This window comes from Prosopis cineraria, unplaced genomic scaffold, assembly GCF_029017545.1.
Source record: "Prosopis cineraria cultivar Desert tree isolate PC_DT_omini unplaced genomic scaffold, ASM2901754v1 PC3, whole genome shotgun sequence".
NCBI classification, from domain to species: domain Eukaryota; kingdom Viridiplantae; phylum Streptophyta; class Magnoliopsida; order Fabales; family Fabaceae; genus Prosopis; species Prosopis cineraria.
Window position 1 is genome coordinate 5,659,863 of NW_026555334.1, and position 24,740 is coordinate 5,684,602.

At 28.6% G+C, this 24,740-nt stretch overlaps 1 protein-coding gene across 1 annotated transcript; it reads left to right on the forward strand.

Moving 5' to 3' along the window:
- Positions 1-14,639: 14,639 nt before the first annotated feature.
- On the forward strand, positions 14,640-20,303 carry LOC129304704 (WAT1-related protein At1g68170-like). Its single transcript, XM_054944461.1, has 7 exons — positions 14,640-14,836; positions 15,041-15,103; positions 17,578-17,694; positions 18,529-18,784; positions 18,865-19,023; positions 19,772-19,923; positions 20,012-20,303. The coding sequence occupies exons 1-7, from the start codon at positions 14,640-14,642 to the stop codon at positions 20,301-20,303; spliced, it is 1,236 nt and encodes a 411-aa protein (XP_054800436.1).
- The last annotated feature ends 4,437 nt before the right edge of the window (positions 20,304-24,740 follow it).

The window sequence follows — 24,740 nt, forward strand, 5'->3', positions numbered from 1 at the left end:
TTGATTGGCGGTATATTTTAAGAAGAATTATTGTCATGTTTCTCGCAGGAATTCCAATTACCTTAAAATCTAAGGAATTTCTAATGTTAGCTTTATGTCTATTTATTTTGTAATTTAGTTGAATTTTCAATTCTTGTGTGAATCGTAATTATTATATTGGTTTTGGAATGAAGTTGGTACCATTTGTATAGTTTGAAGAACTTGAACCTAATACAATGGTTGATAAAGTAATATTAAATATTGAATTGCTAAAGATGTCTGCTTCGGTGCATCACACGGGGAGTAAATGCAAGTTTTTTTTTTAATATAATGTGAATTTCTTTCTATCTTAACCATTATTATCTTTTATCCTTTCCTGAAATAGTCATTTACTTTTTTTCTAACTTAAAGAAAAGTGAAAAAATAGTGAAATTGGGGAACAGTTAAACATGTTTGATTAGAGCTTAGGAATAAAGTTGGGAAAGAATTGTTTAAGGTGTTTATGTATTTTCTGACGTGTTATATATATATATATATATATATAAGATCAACAACATACATCTTTTAAAATGTAATTTATAAAAAAAGGTTAATATAAAATTTGAACTCTGAACTATAAATTTAGAGACGATTTGAATCCTAAACTTTTAAAAAATATATTTTGAATCTTAAACAATTAAAGTTGATGTAATTTAACCCCACTGTTTAATTTAAATAAAAGTTCCAAAAAAGGGACCTTATGTGCAATTTTTCTCAAATGAGGGTTAGAGAGAGAAAGAGGGTGAAATTTCATAAAAATCATAAATTAGGCGCATTTAAAAAAAAATTAACTGATGTTTGTTTAAACTTAACTATGGGAGCAAAATTGTCCTAACTTTAGTTATAAGGTTTAAAATATACTTTTTAATATAGTTTTGATTTAAATTGCATATTAACCATATAAAAAGAAAGAGAAAATTTAATCATAAATTTTGTTAAAAATAATTTGAAATGTCTATAACATTATTGCAAGATTTCTTGAAAAAAAAAAAATTGGAATCTGTGTTGTCATTGTGCGTCCATCATAGTGATAGAGAGGATCCAAGCTCATGATAGGGTTGGGCGGCGAAAAAACAGAATGTAATGTCCCAGTGAATATGCTGGCATGGCCGTCCGGCCTTTACTATAAGCACATAATATTAATGAAAGTGACGGAAACTAATTAAAGATTCAGTTCCGTATTTTCTCTCAATTCCCAAGGATTAATATTCGCATCATCCAATCAAATCCTCTGTTACAATGACGTTGTTGCCCATTTTTTGAATATATTATAATTTATTTTCATTCTATTTGGAAAATAAATGACAAATACAAGCAGAGAATGTGAATCATATATATCCTAATGAATAAGTTAAGTGGGCAAGAAAAGTAAAATAATCAATCAAAGATTATTCATGAAAATAATTTTTGAACCCACATACACAGGCACTAATGACCTGTCTGAGGGCTTTATAATGTTGGATTATACCTGTCACCAGTTTTCACATGGTCAACTGCATGTGGTTTTTTCAAGAGTCAAAATCTTTAAAACGGTGGTCTTTTCTGAGAGGAAAAGTAACATATCTTTTTGTGTACAATTTCTTATCCCATTTAATGAGTGGATAAAAGTAACATAAGGGCATGCTTAAGGAGTTAGATGCATATATGACACATGCAATTTAAGATCTAACAAACCTTTTGCACACTAAAGAGGAAGGAAAAAGAAGAAGAAGGAAGTCATAGTGACCGCTTGAACTTAGCTAAGAGCCTAACATGTTATTCTATATTAATTCTGTCCATGTAGGTTTCCATGGGGTTTAATTTAATCAAATCAAATGGTCATTTTAGTTTTAAAGTTGATGTCATAATGATTTCAATCTATTTTTTAAATTGCATTTGGTAAGACTCAAACGAATGCTTAAGAGTAATATTGCTGGTATTAGATTATCAATAAAATATGATTCCACCACATAATTTTTTACTAGTTTATTTTTTTTTTCATAATTTGTTAGAGTCATATTGGTTATGTTGCATTGGGGATTAAAGTGGATGATCTTCAATAATTAGCATGGACAAGAATTATAATTTTTTTTAATGATGGTAGCTTATTGAATAGCTTGTGATTTTTTTAAAATATCAAGGTATTAAATCTACTTACATTACAAAAAAGTCTAAACCATATATATCATTGGATTGTTAATGCATATTAAATCATAACTAAGTCATGCAATTTTCTCACTACAATGAAAATTTGCATTATAAGTGAGATACAATGTATACATAAGTTGCAATTAATTAGTTGATTTGTCAAGTCTCTCACAGGGATTCCAATTACCTTAAAATCTAAGGAATTTCTAATGTTAGATTTATGTCTATTTATTTTGTAATTTAGTTGAATTTTCAATTCTTGTGTGAATGGTAATTATTATGTTGGTTTTGGAATGAAGTTAGTACCATTTGTATAGTTTGAAGAACTTGAAGCTAATACAATGATTGATAAAGTAATTTTAAATATTGAATTGCTAAAAGTGTTTGCTCCTCTGCATCGCACGGGAGTAAATGCTAGTTAATTCTAGTAGAAAGAACTCTTATCCCTTGAGCACAAAGTCTCAAAGTTAAATCAATATAATGTGTAAACATAGAAGAGGTGTTTTAAAAATACTATTCCTAATTTGACACCACCATGCTCCAATTATATATAAAACATAAATAAAGATGTATTGAATTGAAAAGAGATTTACTTTTGTCATTAATAAAAACTATATATGTTGGCTTTTGCTGAAAATGACAACCTCAAACAATTTTCTTGTAAAGACATCGATCATAAGGATCCTTCCAATAAAGGATATCTTATGACCGATATCAAATTTGGTTTTTTCTCGGGCACAATCTCACTTCTCGAGACGCTATAATTTTAAATTTCGAGTGCATAAATATTCTAGAAGTATTTACGAATTAAAAATTATTCAGACGGTATATGGAATTACAAACATTATCATCGTGGTTAGCATTTATCATCATAATTGCTATTGAATTAAAATACTTAAGATTATACCTATAACGATTCAGTTGATAAGCATAAACTAAAGGAAAAGTTATATATTTAACCTTATATATATATAATTAATACACTTGTTTTTAATTAAAACAAGACTCATGGATCTTTTATAAATTTTTTATTCTATAATAAATTTTTTTATTAATTTAATTAACACATTAAAATCAACTTATCAAAATTTTATTGTGTATAAATATGTTACGCATATAAAGTTAAGTATATAAGTCTTATTCTAATCTAAATTCCTCAGGCTCTTTGAGAATATTCAACCTGCTCCAAACTCGACTGTGGGATGAGAGGAACGCAAAGGTTTTTACTTCAGAAAAGTTGTTAGAACATAAAATAAACTTATCAAAATATTAAATCAATTTGTCTTTTAAATAATTTTTATTTGTCAATCTCAATTATTGAAACGACATATTAATTTGTTTATTGTATTAACGAATAGAGGATTAAAGGTAACTTTTTCTTTTGAAATATTACCTAAGGGATACCTGGCATCTTGAATTCAATTTTCCATCATCCATACCTAAATATTTAAAAAGGAACTAGTTTTACCTCTAGTCATTTTATTTGACAAAAACAATGTCCACATGGCATCTACATTAGCATAAATAGTAGGGTTAAAAATTACTTTTGCCCTTCAAGCATTAGTTGAGGGACACCTGGTGCCTTGAGATCATTCTTCCCCTAATTGTTTAAGAATATATTAGTTTTGCCCTACTGTTAACTTTAATCGTTAAGTCAATTTATTTGACCAAAAACTTTTGACTAGGAGAATATGATCAAGAGGGTGCTCCAGATCAGATGATGGTCAATACAGACGCACAGTTTCACTTAACCATCATCCCCTCTGCCTGCCTTATTAGGCTTGGCCGTCACTCGCTCATTTTCCTAGCCAAAAATGTACCTTTTAAGCCCACAAATATTTTAGAACAAACAAAACTATAATTTTAATTAAGTTCCTGCCTTATAGTAATATTTCAAATTTTAATTGTCCTTGTATGAAAACAAAGTTTCAATGGTATTCCCACTAATTTAATGCTAAAAATTAAAATTATAGATTTTCTGATTTTTTTAAAATTAAATAACTAGAAAATAAAAAAAAAATTGAACTTCACAATCTTAGGAAATGTTGATGCTAGAGATGTTTTATCCATTCATGGCAGCACTACCAGCTACACATAGACGTAGTTCTTAATGTCATTATCGCTTTCGGATTTATGCAATGAGAAAGTTTAGAATAAACTCGATCACTAATATGTCTCTGGACAAAATTATTATGAGAGAATGATATGAAAATATTCCTAAAATATATAAATGACAATTAGGTATTACAAAATGTAATAATTATTTTTAGTTTCTAGAAACTTGTTTATCAATTAGTTTTAATGTGAAAATACTTTTTTACCCTTCTAGAAAATAAAAGAAAACGATAACCATTAAAACTTGTAATTTTTATTTAATTCTAGTCATTTTCGACTAGAAAACTAGTCATTTTTTAAAAAAAGTATTAACTGATTTTTAATTTTTGGATTGTATTGATAAAAATTTGCACTGACCAACTTGTAATTTACTATTCTATCATGGTCATTTTATTTCCTAAAAAAATAGTCATTTTCTCAAAGAAAGTAGTATAAGTGATTTTTAGTTATTGGACTTTATTAATAAAAATATTACACAGAGCAACTTATAATTTGTTATTATATTGCAGTCATTTCTCTAATAAAAGTAGTCATTTTCCAAAAAAAAAAATGTACTACTTTTCTTAGGTGTTAGACTTCATTGATAGCAAATTTGCACAAAACAACTTATAATTTATTATTTTGTTCTCTTCATTCTCCTAAGAAAAGTAGTCTTTCCCTAAAAAAGTAGTAATTGATTTTCAGCTGTTAGATTTCACTAATAAACAAATTTGCACAAATCAACTTATAATTTGTTATTCTATTCTAATCATTTAATTTCCTCAAGAAAACTAGTTATTTTTCAAAAGAAAATAATAATTAATTTTTAGTTGTTGAATTTTAAAACAAGGCAGATATGTCATTTCACAAAAAAATACAAACAAACAAAAATGTCAGTCAAGACCTCAAGGACTAGTAATGAGCATATTTCATAATATCTATTTGTCATTTGCATTTTCGGGGGTATTTTTATGTCATTTTACCACTTATTACTTGGACAAATAATATTCACAAGCCCGTAGGAGATTAAAAATCTTTATGTTATGAAAATAAGGAGAAACAGTGAGAGAAAAGAGAATAGTAAGGCAAGAAGAATTGGGAGAAAAAAAATGGAGAGAATTCTTATTCATTTATATACATATGCTTTGGATATGACCTCTATTTATAGGTATCCAACCATTGAAGTCCTATCCTAATATTACAAAGATATAAAAGGCATATAATGATATATTATGTAACCTTTGAAGGTTATAGGCTATTAACAATAAGAAACTCCTTTCTTGCCATTCATTAGGACATTAAGGATAAATGAATTCTAACAGTTATAAGTTCTGAACATCCACAATAAAATATTTATAATACTTTCCCTTGGATGTCCATAACAAACATTTTACCTCATTAAAACCTTACTATGAAAAATCCAACAGGATAAAAGGTTAGTGAAGGAAAAAGAGTACATAATATATTTAAACACTCATTAAAATTGCCTCATTCAAAATCTTTTCAGCAAAACCTAGTGGGACAAAACCTCAGAAAGGGAAAAAGAGTACAACAAGGTATTTATTCCTCATAGTTTCCTCCTGGTAACAATATCACTTCACTCAATGACACCATCACTTTATGTCTCTAAGTCCACGCTTTCCAATGCCATACATTAACTTCTTAAATGTTGAAGTGGCAGTGTCTTATTAAACAAATATACAAGATTATCACATGAGCGAATTTACTAAATATTTATATCACCATTCTTTAAAAGGTCATGAGTGAAAAAGAATTTTGGAAAATATATTTTATTCTATCTCCTTTAATGTATCCTCCTTTCAATTGAGTGCATACTATATTATTTCATTAATATTGTTGGAATCTTTTTTCCAACAATAAACCACACATCGTTTAGATATGATGGATCACTAACCTTAGCCAAATACATTCTCTACTTGTCTAAATTATAATTATTTTTGCATGATTTGATAAGGTAGTAGCTAAATTTTGTTTTGTTGACGCCAAGATATTGTGTACCTAACGAGTAAATAAATGTTCAGTTTGTGATCTACCTTTATGTGAATTTTTTTAAAATCCTACATCCGCATAACCAATAAATTGTGATCCAAATTCATTAAAAAAATAATCCCATATCAATTGTCCCTCAGAGATATTGAAATAAGTGTTTAACTTCATTTCAATGCTTTTTGTTGGGGAAGAACTAAATCTTACTAACAAATTTACAGCAATTGCAATATCAGGTTTTGTTGAATTAGCAAGATGTATTAGTGCATCTATAGCACTAAGATATGGTATTTCAAGACCAAGAAGTTCTTCATCTTTCTCTTGAGGTGAAAAGGACCTTTTTTCATCAAGAGATCTTACAACCATTGTAGTAGTTAATAGATGTGTTTTATCTCTGTAAAATCGCTTCAATATTTTTAGTGTAAGTTGATTGATGAAGAAAAATTTCATTTATTAAGAGCTCGATTTGTAAACTAAGGCAAATTTTGTTCTTCCAAGATCTTTCATTTCTAATTCTTTCTTTAAGCAATCATCTACCTTTTGGAGCTCTTTAGGAGTTTCAATTGTATTCAAATCATCCATCTAAACAGCAATTATAAGAAACTTTGACCCATTTCTTTTATAAAAACACATGGAGAGATTGAATCATTTTTATAACTTTCATTCAAAAAATATTCATTGAGATGGTTATACCACATTCTTCCAAATTGTTTTAGTCCATACAAAGATTTATGCAAATAAATTGCATATTTTTCTTGAGAATTTTTACATGCTTATGGCAATTTGAAACCTTCAGAGATTTTCATATAAATTTGTGTATCTAAAGAGCCATATAAATAGGCTATAGCAACATCCATTAGGAATATATTAAATTTTCTATGTACTGCCAGATTAATTAGATATCTTAAAGTGATTGCATCCATCACAGGAGAATATATTTCTTCATAATCAATTCCAGGTTTTTGCAAAAATCTTTGTGCTACTAGTTGTGTTCTATATCTAACAACTTTAGTTTTCTCATTTCATTTTCACACAAATATCCATACATATCCAACTAGCTCTACACCATTAGCTATTTAGACTACAGGTCTAAAAGCTTCACATTTTGAAAGTGAATTTAACTCTGCTTGAATTGCATCTTTTCATTTTGGCCAATAATTTCTATGTCTACATTCTTCAACCAATTTCAATTCTAGATCTTCATTTTGATTAATTATTTCCACAGCAACATTATATAAAAATATGTCATTAACAACTATATTTTTTTGATTCCATCTTTTTTCTATAGTGACATAACCTATTGAGATCTCTTCATTATCTTCAAGTACCTGGATCTCTTTTGGGGTCTTTTGATTAGTTATATCTCCATATTTTTTTAAAATACTAGCGTCCTCTACTATGCCATCTTTATCATATGTTCTTTTCTTCTTTCTAAGATTTTTATCTTTAGAACTAATTGGTTTACCTATCTTCAAACATGGCTTAGATTCATTTGCACTTTCTAATTGTCCTATTGGGGTATCGATTCTAATAGGAACATTTTTTGCTAAAATATGAGACTTGGTAATTCTTTTAAGGTCAATAAATGCATCCGCCAATTGATTTGCAATATTTTGCAAATGAATTATTATTTTAACTTCAAGTTCACATTGCTTTGTACAAGGATCTAGATGAGATAATGATAATACATTTCATATAATTTCTTTATCCCGCTGCTTATTTTCTCCTCTTAATGTTGAAAAAATTGTTTCATCAAAATGGCAATCATCAAACATGTCATGAATAAATATCTAGTTAATGGTTCTAGATGCTTGATTATAGAAGGAGATTTAAAACCAACATATATTTTTAACCTTCTTTGAGGTCTCATCTTTGTGTGTTGTGGTGGAGTAATGGAAATAAACACCGCACATCCAAAAATTTTAAGATGAAAAATATTAAGCTCTTGACCAAAAGCCAATTATAACGAGAAGCTCATAAGTGTTGCTGCATGTAAAATTGCATGTCCTTATATGGAAGTAGGAAGTTTTATCCTCAAGAGCATTGGTCTAGCTATCAATTGGAGGCATTTAATGAATGATTCTGCTAGACCATTTTGAGTGTAGACATGAGCAACAGATTTTTCAATTGTTATTTCAGTTAACATACAATAATCATAAAAAATTTGCTACGAAAATTCACTTGCATTACCAAGATAAATTGTCCTAATTGCATAATCTGAAAATTTTGCTCTTAATCAAATTATCTGGGCAAGTAATCTAGCAAATGTTAAATTTTGTGTTGATAACAAACACATATGTGATCATCTTGTAGGTGCATCTCTTATAAAACCATAAATATCTGAATGGTCTACATGGTGGATGGATAGGTCTACACATATCTTCTTGGATACATTTAATTAAAAGTAGGGGATTCAATTCTCACTTTTATAATTAAAGGCCATTTAACTAATTTTCCTTGAGAATAACTAATATATGAAAAATTCTTAAATTGAATAATCTTCTGATTCTTTAATGGATGTCCATGTAAGTTTTTAATAATTCTTTGTATTATAGTTGACTCGAGATAGCCTAACCGGTCATGCCAAATGATAAAGGTATCTTGATCGATAAATCTCTTGTTGACTATTGCATTCATTTCAACCATACTAATAGTTGTATAGTATAAACCAGAAGATAATGTGAATAGTTTCTCTAGGACACATTTCTTTCTAGATCTAAAATTTAAAATATGCAGATATTCAAAACCTTTCTTATTTGTAGTCTCAATATGATTTTCATTTCAGTGGATATCTTTAAAACTTAATAAATTTCATTGAGACTTAGATGAATGTAATGTGTCATCTATAATAATTTTTGTTTCTTTGGGTAATATTATAATTGCTTTTCCGGAGCCATTGATTAATTTAATATTTACTCACTATGGTATTGGCACTTCTGTTTCTTATTGTTAAATAACCAAACTATTTTTTATCTTTAAGTATGGTGTGTATTGTAGCTTTATCCACGAGACATATATCTTTATTCATGTGTCTAATGAAAGAAAAGGAAATATCCATATTCCTTAACAAAAGAAAGAAAATGTATTGAAATAAATACTTAATAAAATAAAATTTATTCCAAGCAACAATGCTTTTATTACAAGAAGACAAGAAAGCTAAATGAAACATAATCCAAGTTATTCTAATTATTTTTCAACCAAACTTGTTTAATCTTGATTTTCAAAGAAATCAACGACCTCAAAGTATGCTATAGCATCAAGGCCATTAATATCATCCAATTCATTGATATTATTATTTTTGTATATGCAAAATTTGTCTCAACATCATCATTTTGAAAAGTAAAATTTGATTTCACATTATTTAAATTTCTTTTAATGGAGGCTTGATAAAGCTTTCCTATAAGCATATGACAAATACATGACCAATGCCCCTTCATACCATATTGATAACATTGATTTTCAATAGCTTTTGAAGGACCATTCTTATCTCTTTTTTTACCCTTCATTATTTTTCTTCTTTTAGTGAGTATTAGGATTATAATTAGTACCACCACCACTATAATAACAGTAATTAACATGTCCCTTATCATGACCACATCCACGGCCATGACCACAACCATTACCATAACCACAACCATGACCACGGTAATTACTACGTATAGTCACATTCACTTCAGGGAATGGAGTTGTTCTAGTGAGACGGATTTCATGATTTTTATCAGCAGCTCATTATTTTTCTTAGCCACAAAAAGACACAAAATTAATTCAAAATATTTTTTAAAACTCTTTTCATAATATTGCTACTATAAGAGCATATTTGAAGCGTAAAAAGTTAAAAATATCTTTTTAATAAGTCCTCATCATTTATTTTCTCATCACATAATTTCAATTGAGAACTTATTTTAAAAACTGCTGAATTATATTCGATTATAGTTTTAAAATATTGTAACATCAAATGCATCCATTCATATTGAGCTTTAGGTAAAATTATTGTTTTCTGATGGCCATACCTTTCTTTTAGGTTAATCCATAATTATAGTGGATCTTTTAGTATAGGTATCTAGCTTTTAGTCCTTTATGAAGATAATGATGAAGGAATATCATTGTCTTGGTCTTATCTTGACTACTTGCTTCATTTTTGAGTAAAATTACATTTTCTAGACCTTCGTTGTCAAGTAAAGTTTAGTATCTAGCACCCATGACAGATAATTCCTTTTTATAATATCAAGAGCCATAAATTCAAGTTTGGTAAGATTTGCCATGATTCAAAATAAAATAATAATAACAATTAGAATTATGAAAAAATTAACAAATAAAGCATAATAAATAAATATTATAATAACATCAAATACATAAATATAAAGAAAGAAAAATAAGTATAATAATTTTCATAAAAATATAGAAAAATGAACAATAAAAATAAAGCAACGAATAGTTAATGGGACTTGATTAAATTGAACCACTAATCACATGATTGTTTTCAAATGAATAAAATGGAGAAAGGTAAAATTACTTCATAACTAAGAAAAGGAAAGGATAAGAAAATAAAACAATAAATATATTGTAGTAAATATATAAAGAACATAACCATGAATGTTAATAGAACAATAATATAATATATATATATATATATATATATAAAAGACTTGGAGGAGGAATATATACTTATAATGGTTGAGTTGCACGGACGTATGTGGGAACAAAATAACAAGGTTGAACTTTGTTTAGATAAACATAGCAAATACACTTGGAAGACAGAGAGAAAGAACAAGTCGAGAGAATGGATTTAGAATCACATTTGAATACTTAGAAGTTATCTGGCTCTTAAAACCACCCACATCGGTTGTGGTTTTCGGTCGTGCGTGTGTGATAATAAACTATTCTCTCCTCTAAAGTTTTAAATTATTAGGAGAAAATTGCACACTTGACCTAAAATACATTACATAATATTCTTTATATTTTGATAAAGATTCCATGGGCTCATATTGAGCCCGATCCACCAAGAGTGGATTACCCAATAATATAAGAACACATTAATCTAGCTAAATCTCATACTTGATTTTTAGAGCCAATTCGAGCTAATAATGTATTGTGAAAATAAGGAGAAAGAGAGAAAGAAAAGAGAATAGAAAGGCAAGAAGAATTGGAAGAGAAAATAATGGAGAAGAATTCTTATATACTTATGTATATATGCTTTGGACAGAACCTCTATTTATAGACGTCCAACTATTCAAGGCCTATCCTAATGTTACAAAGAAATAAAGAGGCATATAATGGTACATTATGTAACCTTTAAAAGTTATAAGCTATTAACAACAATAAACTCCTTTATGCCATTCATTAGGACATTAATGATAAAGAAATCTTATCAATTATGAGTTATGGACATTGATAATATAATATTTATAATACTTTAAATATTTTTATCCCCTTCTTATTTTTCTTAGATAAGGAATATTTGTTATTCTCTACCAACAATAGAATCTAATTAAAACTCATCCATATTTTTATTCTCACAAGAATTATTCCACAAACCAATTAAAAAGCATAATAAATCATCTTTCTAGTATAATTTTCTATATTATTTTCAGTAAACCAAACTCAAATTTGCAGGGATTCCAAGCTTTATCTAAATTTTGTTAGCACTTCCTTAATTGTTTAATGGGGTCAGTGAGGTCAAATATTGCATCAGTAATTGTAACTGATGAGATCTGCTGCTTAACATTTAGTTTTCAGTTTGCAATGATGTTAGCAATATTAATTTACATAATAGGTTGCCTTTCAATATTCCTATGATCCTAAGTTCCCGATCAAAATGAACAGTAGGATATAGGAGTTATCTCTTGGTATAAAAAGGGTTATCATTTAATATAGAGAATAAAAGTATAGAATTAATTCTAACTATAGAGTGACATTGTGCACTTTTTGAAATTTCTAGAATAACTTTGTACCAATAGAAAGATAAGGATATCAACTGCACTTGGGAAAGAATTTTCAGGACAAATTTATCTAATTAAACGCAAATATTTATATTGACATTGGTGTACACACATTAAACTATATTGGGTTGCCTATGGATATCATAGACTTCTCACACTATTGAATATCGATGGCTACAGGGAGAGCTATAAATCCTAAGAGCCCTGGAACCTCTTGATTTTTTATCATCTTTTCCTTTCCATTTCCCTAATTAATCATAATTTCATAACTACTCATCAAATTTATAACTACAATAGAATTTGATACAGTGATATATCAATAGTCTTACTCAGTAACCACTATATAACGCAGAAATTATATAATAGTTATATAATTTAACTGCTATATATAGTCTCCAAACCTTAATCCTGCCTCAACTATAAAATGATTTTTGACAATAACCGTTTTATAGATGGCACTTCATATAAATTATTTTTTAGTAGTCCTTCCTTTATTTTCACAGTATATTTACCATACGTTCAACTTGAACTGGGGAGGCCAAAAAAAAAAACTTTGAAGTGGGAGGCCATGACACGCATAGAATCTCTGCCACTAGGATTCTGCGCGCCCCCTCCTGCCATGCCTTCAACTAATATTTTATAAACTTATTTTTAGTCACAATTTTGAGCATCATTTATAGGGCAAAATAAAATAAGATTGATGAAAAACTAAATGATTTTATACATGAAAAATGGCACACATTTTTAAATGAAAAATAGAGGAGGAATGACATTAATGACCAATACATTGAATTAAGAATAAATAAAGATGAAAAGCTTTGAATATATATATATATATATATATGAAATAAGGACCAAAGATCCTTTAGTGAATTGGTCTAGAAGTTTGTTAGTTTCATTCTATGATTTATAACTCTCAAAATAAAAATTGTAAGTTATAAGATTCACTAACATGCAAAGAAAAAACTTGTCAGATATGTTATTATATTTTCCTTGTCAAATTAACGAATCTTACTTGCAAACTTGTGTTTTGAGGTTGCAAAATTAGGGTATAATAGTTGCAAATCACTGAAAATGATAATATATTTAACAAGTTTTTTCTTTACAAATTAACAAATTTCACTTGGAAATTTTTGTTTGATGGTTGTACGTAAATCATGGAACGTGAGAGTGACAACTTTCTAAACCAATTCAATAAAAAATTTGTGATCCATATTTTGTATTTTCACATCTTTCAATCTTTGTTCAAGTTTAATTTAATCTTTTATTTCTTCAATTTCAATTACCATGGCCGATATCCTATTCTTCTTGATATGTCTAATGCCATTATTGTTTCTTGTTTTTGTGTCTAATAAAAGCATCCTTTATAAAGTATTTCAATTTTTCTTTTAGAAAAGGACACACTTGTCAACTAACGTTAAGATATAATATCTTATATCTCATGTTGCAAGGTATTTATAATTGAATTATAATTTATTAATAGTGAAATTTGTTATAAATTATATATTTTAAGTTAATATGTTGATATTATATTTTAACATTTTAAAAAAATTATTGAAGATTAAATTATAAATGATATTTTCCTTTCTTTTAAAGGCTAAATTGTATTTTTAATCATCTAACTTTATATAATATTTTAATTGAAGAATTACAATTAGGTTCTACACAAGAAAATTAATTATGGTAAGGTTTATTGATAATTGAACTAAACTGTATTGACAACTAGTTATGTTATTAATACAATTTGGTTCAGTTGTCAATAGGTCTTACAGTAATTATTTGTGTGGGACTTCAATATAATTCTCCCTATTTTAATTTGGTTCTTTAATTTTTCAAAAGTATCTTTTTAATTTTTAAATTTTAATATCATTAGTTTCAAATAATTTTTTTGTGTGTCAATCATTGTTATTTTAGAAAGATTAAATTTAATATATTAACATTTGAAAATATTTTATTAATATTTGAAAATTTAATGTATACTTTTTTTTTATAATGAAACTAACGGTGTTAAGGTTAAGTGACTAAAAATACACTTTATAAAATTAATAGATAAAAATAAAATCTTGCATAAAGTTAAAGGACTAAATGTATATTTAAGCCTATTTTAATTATAAATATTATTTTTTATTACTCACATTTATATATCTTCCTATTGGAAGCAATCAAATATTATTTAAAAATATCAGTAACTTTTAAAATATAAATAATAAATTTATTTTTTAGAAAATTAAAAAATTAAATATTTTTGAAAATTATCTTTTCAAAAATGATATTTTTTTCCTTTTAAATAGCCCCGCTCCATGAAACATTTGACCCAAACAAACGCACAAAGCCACAAACACACCCTCCCTCTTGTGCCTCGTCCTCTCTCTCTCTCTCTCTCTCTCTCTCACCCTTCTCTCACCATCTCAACAGCTGGCGGCGCCGCTGTTGCTAGTGGCGGCGGCAAATACGATGAAGAACATATGTAAGGTGGTGGATGGGTTGAAAGCAGCCATAATACTAATGGTTGTGGTTCAGCTATTCTATGTTGGGATTAACATTCTTTACAAACTCGTTGTTTATGAAGGCATGAACCTGGGAGTCATCATTGCTTATCGTTTTGTTTTCGCCACTGCTTTCATGGCTCCTCTTGCTTTCATTTTTGAAAGGTAAATTAATTTTAATTTTCTTTATTTATTTTCCTCTTCTGATCACTCTGTATCAAGCATGCATGATCCATATGAGCTCGATCTCATTAAGATTAGTGTGGGTTTGTGTACCCCTGGGATATCCTATTTATAAGACAAAAAATAAATATTTGTTCTCGTTTTTTTTATTGGGCACCTTTATAATTTTTGTGAATTGTTTTGCAGGAAGAAGAGGCCAAAGATGACTTGGACTATACTGTTTCAGGGTCTTATATGTGGCTTATTTGGGTATTTAATTAATTTATTAGTATTTTTATCAATTTAGTTCTTTAAGTTTACATCTATTATTGATTTGGTCCTTATTGTTTAAAGATGAGATAACCTTGTTAAAATCTACTGACATAAATAATATAATATTGATGACAGTCATGTAGATAAATAAAAAGAAATGCAATTATTTAGTTAGGAAAAAAACATATTATGAAATTTTAAAAAATAAAAGAATAAAATACATTATATGAAATTATATTGATAAAAATTAAATTGATTCAAGGGCTATTTGTTCTTATCTAATTATAATACATGTTTAATCATCAATAGATTTTACACATTAAATTTTGATAGTCAATACAAATTAAAAAGCTTAAAGAAAAAAATCAATACAAATTAAATTTGATGGATTAAATTAATAATTAAGACAAAGTTGATAGATTGAAAATTTCATTATCCCAAGTCATAATTATTATTCTTTGTCCTTTCTAATTTAATTAGTTTTACTATAAACTTTACTATAAAATATAAATAATGTCTTTGACAATGACATAGAAACCACCAAACAAACCAAAATACAATTGACCATGGGTTTGTAAAATGTCAAGAAAGGGCTAGCAAATAAAAAAAATGAATGGACAAATATAGGTCACGTTTGATTATTAGAAAAGAATGAAATGTAATGGATTGAAAAAATCAACACAAAAATGAACTAAATCATCGTTCATCTTCATGATAAGTATAATAAAACTTATTAATATATACTATAAATGTGAGAATCGTCACATCTATCAAAAATTTTATAAGTCGTGATTTCCAACCCCATGAACTAAATTATCCCTTTCTTTTATGTGTGTGGTTCACTATTTTTTTTTATCATTTCATTTTTATCTTTATTTTTTTCAATACATTCCATTCCATTTCTTTTTAGTAATCAAACATGACCATATTTGTAAATTCTAGAAGCTTAATTGTAAATGTAAAAAAAAATCAGTTACTATGAATTTTAGAAGATTGGTTAAAATCAAATAGCTAGGTTGTAATTGTGAAAATTTTGTAAATTATGAAAGCTCAAGTGTAAATTTTGAAAAATCAGTTGTAAAAGCTGTAAACATGGTTGCAAATAAATTATAAATCGTAGAATGAGCTTCCATGATTTGTAAGTAACTTCCATAATCTGAAACTAAGCTTCCAAAGTTTTTAAGATTTACTCCATTTGAACTATAATATAAGTCATTGTTAATTAATTTATATTTTTTAACAAAAGTTAGTTAACATCTTGATTTTCTTAAAATTTTTACATCTTTCCAATCATACTCTTAAATGGAATAAATATAACATGATTTATTCAAAACACACTTATTAATTACTTGAATGAAGCATAATAAAGTAAGAGTATAATATAAAAAAATATAAAATATATCTAATACTCTATATTTTGTACCAAGCTAGGCTTTTAAAAAATAGTGTCCACAATCTACAACAATATATATATATATATATATATATATTACTAGTGTTAACATGCATTAAATTCATGACATAGCTAGAGAAGTACACCCCCCATATGAGTTTATAAGACATTTTTTTTGGCAAAATTGTGCATATATCCATAAAGTTAATTAAATATGTAATTTATAATATTATTTTTTAAAATGAAAATATAAATTTTTAAAAATATCCTTCATTTAATAAAATCTTGTAATAGAAATAGAGAAGATATAATAAGGAGAGAAGTATAATATTGAAATAAGTATAATTAATAAAATCTTATTTTTATTGAAGTGTCTTATCTTTTAAAACATTGAATTACTTTTAAAAGTATTTTATAAATTAAGAAAAAGTAACTGCATAAACACCATGCCTAAATGTGGACCTTAGTAAAAAAATATTATTAAGGCTAATGAAAACACCATCAATTGTCCCTTATGGCGTATACCTAAATGTGGGGCCTTAAAATAAAGTCATCCGACATCAAATAATCATTGCGCGAGACAGATCATAGGCTAAATTCAAAAGAGACAATCTCTTTGTATTACATGACTATATGTATTGCAACCTAACCTGCAGCTTCATTCACTTTTCTAGAAACTAGAAACCAAAAAACTTTACTCAATAATTGCTGAGATTGAATATTTCACCCACAGAATTATTAGGCTTTGTTTGGAATGAGAAAAACATAAGAATGGGAGAGAATTAGTGAAAAAATTAGAGAAAAATGACATTCTTCACCCTTATTTTCTTCTAAGTTCCATCAAGAGAAGGAGGAAAACTAAAAGAAAAACTTTTATTTTAGAGAGCGAAAATGTCTTTTTTCCCCCTACTTTTCTCTCGTTTTTCTTTTTCTTCTTTTTCCCCAATTTCAAGTAGAGGGTTACAGAACTGGTCAACATCACCAACGTGATCAATCTAAATCCGATTAAAAAAGTTATGCAATCAGTTACATATGATCACACAGTAGAATCACAATGTTTATGATTTTTGTATATCAGAGGAACATTGGCACAAACATTATACTTGGAGATGCTGGCCTTAACAACTGTAACGTTTGCATCAGCACTCAACAATCTCCTCCCAGCTGCCACCTTTGTTATGGCCATCTTCTTTGGGTAAATCTCCTTTAATTTATTATATTTTCTTGTTTTTTTTTCATAAAAAAATTCATAATTTTCCCAAATTATTTAGTTAAATTTAGTGTATTTTCTTTTATTTAAACTTTTGTTTTCATTTTCCCTTCAATATACTCATTTGATTCAGGGGAGGTTTATGTTGATTTTGAAAATAGAAAAGATGCTTTATAATTAAAGTAAAATAGAGGGAAAGTCATAGAATTTTACTCTTAAAATTAGTGTAAACTTTGTCATTTCTTTTATTTGTTTGTTTTCATCATCTCTTCAAAACACTTGGCTTAATTGCGTAGATAGTTGCAGTTGCAGTGATCATCTTCCTTTGACCTAAGTTAGAGATTTCCTACTTGGCTTCCACTGATTTCACTTTCATTTCTTGGAAAACAAATAACAATTTTATACTCTAGAATAAAAAATTAATTTAAATCGTATAAAAAACCATTGTTCAAGGCTGGTTCGAAGTTAAACCATCAATAATTAAAAAGAAAATCAAGGTAATGTATAATTAGATTGTTGATAAAATTTAAAAATATTCCCAAAAAATATCAATAACAACTAAGCAAAAACATTTTCATCAATAAATAATATTTCAGCTATAAATTATGAAAATAAAATTAAAAATTGAATGAAATTATAAATATTGAAAATGTAATTTTTTTAATTTTCTTAATTTAGGTTCTTAAGCTTAAACTGTAGTTTCTTCTATTAAAAAAATATTTAAAAATTGCAATCAAAATTTAATTTCTTTTTAAAATGATAAAAACCATATATGCGCGCGCGCGCGCTATCTTGATATGGATTTGACTTCATGGTTAGTTTGGAAAAATTGAATTGGAAATCCGCAGCCGGGAAAGCCAAGACCATGGGAACCATCGCGGGAATCAGTGGGGCCATGCTTCTGACATTCTACAAGGGCCCACCAATACCCACACCCTCTTTCCACGTTAGCATTTTGCATCTCCACCACAGCCACGTGGCATCTTCCCACTCTACCTCCGGCGGTAACACCCTCTTAGGTGCACTCTGCGGCATGGGTTCCATCTCGTCCATTTCTCTGTGGCTCAACGTTCAGGTCCCCCTTTTGCTCTGACACTTGTCGTTCTGATCCTTAATGCTGTCGTTTACTCAAGATTAATCGTTTTGATTGCGCAGAGCAAGATGAGTGAGAGATATCCATGTCATTACACAAGCACGACGCTGATGAGTTTGTCAGCTTCAGTGTTTTCTATTGCCTTTGCTCTTTGCACTGAAAGAGATTGGGCTCAATGGAAATTGGGTTGGAACATAAGGCTCTTAACCGTGGCTTATGCGGTATGTGATTTTATTACACTTTATAAATTCACTGAGCAAAGCACCCTTGTCATCAACAGTACACCACATAATGTATAGAATTCAATTCTAAGGATCACTTAGTTTAATTTGATGAACATTATGAAAATTAGCAATTATTATAAGTGTTATCATGGCCACCATCTGTCGCTGCCTTCGCATTGCAGGTATTGACTTTTTCTGCCAAAAGATTCCCATTGTAATTGGTGTTGCTAAAATTTTTGGCGGTGACAAACTAAAGTAGTTCCCCTGTTCGAAAAATACACAATAGGTAGGTTATGCAATGTCATTGCCAAGTACTGTACGTCACATTGTGCCATGTCACCCCGCCAAGTGTACCCATGTCATTCAGTCAAGTGTGTGCCACATCATGTCAACATTGAATTATTTTATTCATCACAAGTGAATTGCCTTGTAGAACCCATAGCCTCGTACTCCACTTTCACTATCCACCTTGTTGTAAGTTGATTTTGGAAAAGTTAAAGCTTTCGGTGAAACAAATGAAGATAATTTTATTATTTTCCAAGAAATTTAACTTTCTATTTACACTCAGCCAAGCATCGTCATTCAGTAAAGAGAAATCTAATGTCCTATTTTAAGTTATATATATAGATGTAAATGTAGTATAATTATGATCCATTTTAAATATTTAAGTGTTTAACTAAAATCAAAATAAATACTCAGATGAAAATTTGTTTGATGCATGCATGTAAATGATTTGTGAGGTTAGGGATTGGTGGCATCAGGAGTGAACGTGGTGGTGATGGCATGGTCTGTACGCAAGGGAGGGCCTCTGTTCGTATCAGTATTCACTCCTCTCCAGCTTTTGTTTTTGGCTTTTCTTGGATCTTTCTTTATGGACGAGACGCTTCATCTTGGAAGGTATTTAATTTCTATGCCTCTTCAATTTCTTTTCTTTTTGTTTTCTTTTGGCTCATAATAGAGAATCGTGAATCCATGCATTTTGCAGTATAATTGGAGGAGTTCTGATAGTGTCTGGACTCTACATGGTTTTATGGGGCAAAGCTAAAGAGATGAAGAAGATGAATTGGTTAGTACCATCACAGACCCTCCACGTCTCGTCATCCCATTCACTTGAAATCATCGTCAAATCTTCTATTCATGACCCCAAAAGCAGCGGCAATAATAATATTAATATTAATGCTTATTCAAGCCTCGATAAGGATCACCAAGAAGATTCATCAGAAAATGGAAATCAAGAAATACAAGATGTGAAAAGAACAAGTAACATAATCGAGTAAATGTCTCAGAGTACACTTGAAAAAACTATTACATGATCGCTAGTTACTCCCCTTTGAGCTGGCAAAGGGGCTTCATTAATAGTTAGAATTGCAACAGTTGTATATTACATGATAGGTTTGGCTCTAGCTTAAATAACCACTAGGAATGTCAAAGCAAAGTTTCAACAAGAATGGCGTTTAATCATTTCTAGCATGCTTGTGTACTTTTAGACGATTCCAAATGCAACTTCAATTCTTTCAAACATGCATGCTAATGTTGTGATTATAGTAATGATGTTGAGACTGTTTAATGAGTATTTTGAGTCTTTTCAAGCATGATTGTATGTTAGAAATCCATTTGTAATATGGTCTGAAACTTTTCAAGGATGCTTATATGTATTGAAATTATTTTAAATGTGCACATTTGATAGCTCTTATAGGGTCCCATTCTCCTTGTATTTATTGAGAATGCAGGACACTGGATACGTTCTTATTGTTATCCTTTTGATCGGAGTCTAGATTTGTGGGTTACTCACATTTGATGTCTATGATTCGAGTAAACGTACAATACCAAGTTGGAAAGGACGCATAAGGTAGAGACGGGCTCTATGCATCACACTTGCATATTTGACTGATTTAAATGCTTTGCAAAATGGTTTGTGAACTTGGTTTTGAACTGCCCTCAACGTTTGCAAATTATGGTTGTGAAAACGTGTTTAAAATCTAAACTAAGGAAAAGGGTAATGTCCTACTCCAAGCTTATGACATCATATTAGAGATGGTAATATGGGTCAACTCACAATCTAAGGGTTGGCCGTAGCGGGTTGCGGGTTTAGCGGGGCTGGTTGGTATGACCTGCATCCTGTGCTAGTGGTAATTCAGCCAACCTGCCAGTAAAAAAGTATTTTTTTATAATTTTTTAAAATTTAAAAATTATAATTTATCTCTTTTTATTTTTTCATGATAAAAAATCATATATTCTTTCTAAAAATTAATTATCCAGATAACAATAAAAGCCCTTCCAATCAAGTCATGCTTATATAACCACTTAAATATAAACTAATTTAATTATGTAGTCTTTTATATAACTAATCATTATTGTACATGTATGAATTTATAGAAATGCTCTATCTATCCTCTTTTCTCTTCATCATGTTTTAACACTTTTGCTACAAAATTGATGACTTAGTTTAAAATGCCAATTTTTTTAAAAGAAAATAATGATGATTTAAACTCTGATTATTAGATTACTACTCATAATATATTCAGTTTATACCATTTAAATGTTCTGATCTTTGTATCTTTTTTTTCCTTTTATGTTCAAATTAAGATAATAATATAATATAAATAAAAATGATAACTAAACTTTTTTTATTTGCTAGCTTGGGTAGCACATTTTGCAAACAAAATAATTTAAATAAGATATTATATGAAAGAAGTATAGTATAATAAAATATTTTATTCAATCTTGTCTTGATCACATTTAGATTATATTATTATCACTACTTAAATATATGAGCAGTGTGTTTTTATTGTTGTTGCCATAATTTAAGCTTGAATTTAATAAAGATGAAAGTGTCAAGTATATAGACTGCAATTCTATACATGCTTGCTTTGAATGATTTACTTTTAACTCAATTTTATTTGTTTATTTTCTGTCAATTTTTTTAAAAATATAAGCTAGTTAACCCACGGGTTCAAGTTGGCCCCCTCGCATTTAATTGAACTCATGTTCTCCAACCCAACCAACCACTTTTTTACTGGTTGAGCTCGTAGGCTCAACGCGTATTACCAACTTTATATAATGCAGCTTCATTCAACTTTTAACATACTTCAAATGTTGACCGTTAGTTTGATTGAGTAATGCTTAGTTGGTCATTTATGTAGCATCTACCTCACTTTTTATTAGGGTTAAGGTGCAAAACTGTCCCCCCGAAGTGTCATGCTAAGGATGTTTGGTATCCTTAACTCATGAAAAGGGAAATATTGCCCTAAGCTTTCTAAAACAGTGCAATATTGCTCAAAGGTAGCGGAATGACATTTTTGACCATTAGTGAATTATATTTCACCATAAGGAGAGTTTCGTTGGCAAGATTCAGATTACCATGAGCTCGAGGGCTTGAATGAAAGCTCGAAGGTGGAGAGTCACTATTGACCCTTCTAGGTCGATTCCACAAAGTTAGAGATCTTGTTGGCTTCATCACAATAATTAGGGATTTGATCACTAAGATGCTCTAGTCGAACATGAAGTTCCTTTAGTTGACCTGAGATAAGGATTTCTTGGAATGAAGCAAAACTTTGAGATAAAAATTTTTGAGGATATACCTGTAGTGGTTACTAGAGAAGATGTGACTATGGTCAGTGGTTGCCAGATTTGGTTGATACATGGTAATATTTTTCAATTTTGAAAAGGGTGGTTTAGTCTTCTTGTGTTTTAAAAGATTGGGGGTGACATTACCCTTTTTATAAGTGAAAGATACTAGACTGCAACATCTCATATATTTTCACTCCTCTAGAGAGAAAGTACTCATAAGGATCATTTATCAAACCTTGATGATCATCAAGTACCAAAGATTAAAAAAAGAAAAATGCCAATTTGATTTTTTTAGCACATAATGCATTTTTTCAGAATTTTTTTCATCAACTAACAAAATTCATAACTAATTCTATAAAAATCATATTGTGGTGATTCAAGTTTCTAAATTAAAATTAGGAAGTCCTCTACAAGGGAAAAATATTCCCTAACTTCCAGCATCCATTTATATTTAATAAGAAATTTTCGTTTCTCACTGCTACTGTTATTTCCAGAAAATTTTTCAGATTTCTGACCTTATTTTGTAAAAATCTTATCTCATACTATACAAATCCAAATTTAGTGATCTAGAACTTCATTTGAAGTTTGAAATGTCCTCTAAGTGAATAAAAATTAAAGGTAATAATCACCATATAGCTACTACAATACCGTTACTAATATTTTTCCATGGATAAATATTTTATCCTAGTAGCTTTTACCATACATAAAAATATTTACATACCAAGATATAATCTATCTATTATTATAATTGAACTATAGACATATTTGTAATCTACTTTCACAGTTACAACACAAATATAATCATGGAACTAAGTATACATATTACAACTCCAAAATATACCAAAATATAATTAAGAAGCAAGGTAAAGAAGATAAATTCTTCATTACTCTCTCTCTCTCTCTCTCTCTTTATCATGGTTCTTGGATAAACCTACACATATTATTTGTAACATAAAAAGAGGGGTGAGATTTATAAAAATCTTAGTAGTATTAATCTATTCCAAGCTTTAAGAAATAATGATCCACTCATATAAATAAGCTTAGACCATGAATAATGAAATTCAGCAAATATAGACATACAATGGCCAAAGTATCATACTAGTAATAAAACATCTCATTAACTCATAATTTTTCTATAATTTATAATAACAAAATTCTATAACATTAAATCAACCAATATTGCCATCACAAGAATTAGAGAAATACTACCTTAGATCAAAACACTTCCTTATCCTCACAAAGTAGCTATTGGATAAAATTGCAACAATACACTCCACACATTCTCTCTCTTCAAGTGTCCTCACATTTCCAAGTTGCTTTCTCCTCCTCTTCTTCTTGTTTTTTTTCCCCTTTTTAATGCTCAAAAACAATAAACTCAATCTAATAAATCCTACCCACATTTATATAAGTAAGATTTACATCTAATGGGCTCAATTTGGGTATTTTTAACTAGTAATATTATATAATTATTATTTATTAACCCTTCACTTATAAATATCCTTGTCCAAATAAATAATTCTCAATATCTTCTAAAAATCATTTATCATATTTGACTAATATCATTATTTTAATAATATTCCTAAATTTTCCATTAATACTTTAAGGGACAAATTTGCACCATAACTAAGGTGAGGTGTATACTACCTCGGAAAAGTCAAGTTAGATAACAATCAACCATTTAAGCATGTTAAAACTTGGTGACAATGCTCTGTTTCTAAAAATTGGGGTTAATGTTGCCCTTTTCCTTAGTTAAAAATGTCAGACTCATGTGATACTTAAGAGCAGATTTGGACCTTAACCTTTTTTTTTTTGGAAATGACATAGGATAATTATTATTAGTATTATTCTTATTATTTTTGGACATGTACTAAATTTTAATTTAAAATCACTACTATGAAAATCGACTTTGGTGGTATTTAAAATTTTATTTTTGTAGTGTTTATAAAATGCTACAAGGTTCAATGCTATCTTAAATCTTAAATAGCTTTTCATTCATCAATGAAAAGTCACAAGAAGTTAGCAACAATGGCAGTGTTTCTTCTATTTACTTTCAAAAATAAAAGGGAAGAAAGGTGGTGTTTCTAGTAGGAAACACCACCTATCTCCTTATATATATATATATATATATATAATCTCTTATATAT

Bases quoted from the DNA above. Each gene is read 5' to 3' on its own strand.
- LOC129304704 (XM_054944461.1), top strand. From the start codon at position 14,640: ATGAAGAACATATGTAAGGTGGTGGATGGGTTGAAAGCAGCCATAATA. The intron at 14,837-15,040 runs GTAAATTAATTT...ATTGTTTTGCAG, and splicing joins CTTGCTTTCATTTTTGAAAG to GAAGAAGAGGCCAAAGATGA. The intron at 18,785-18,864 runs GTCCCCCTTTTG...TTGATTGCGCAG, and splicing joins CTCTGTGGCTCAACGTTCAG to AGCAAGATGAGTGAGAGATA.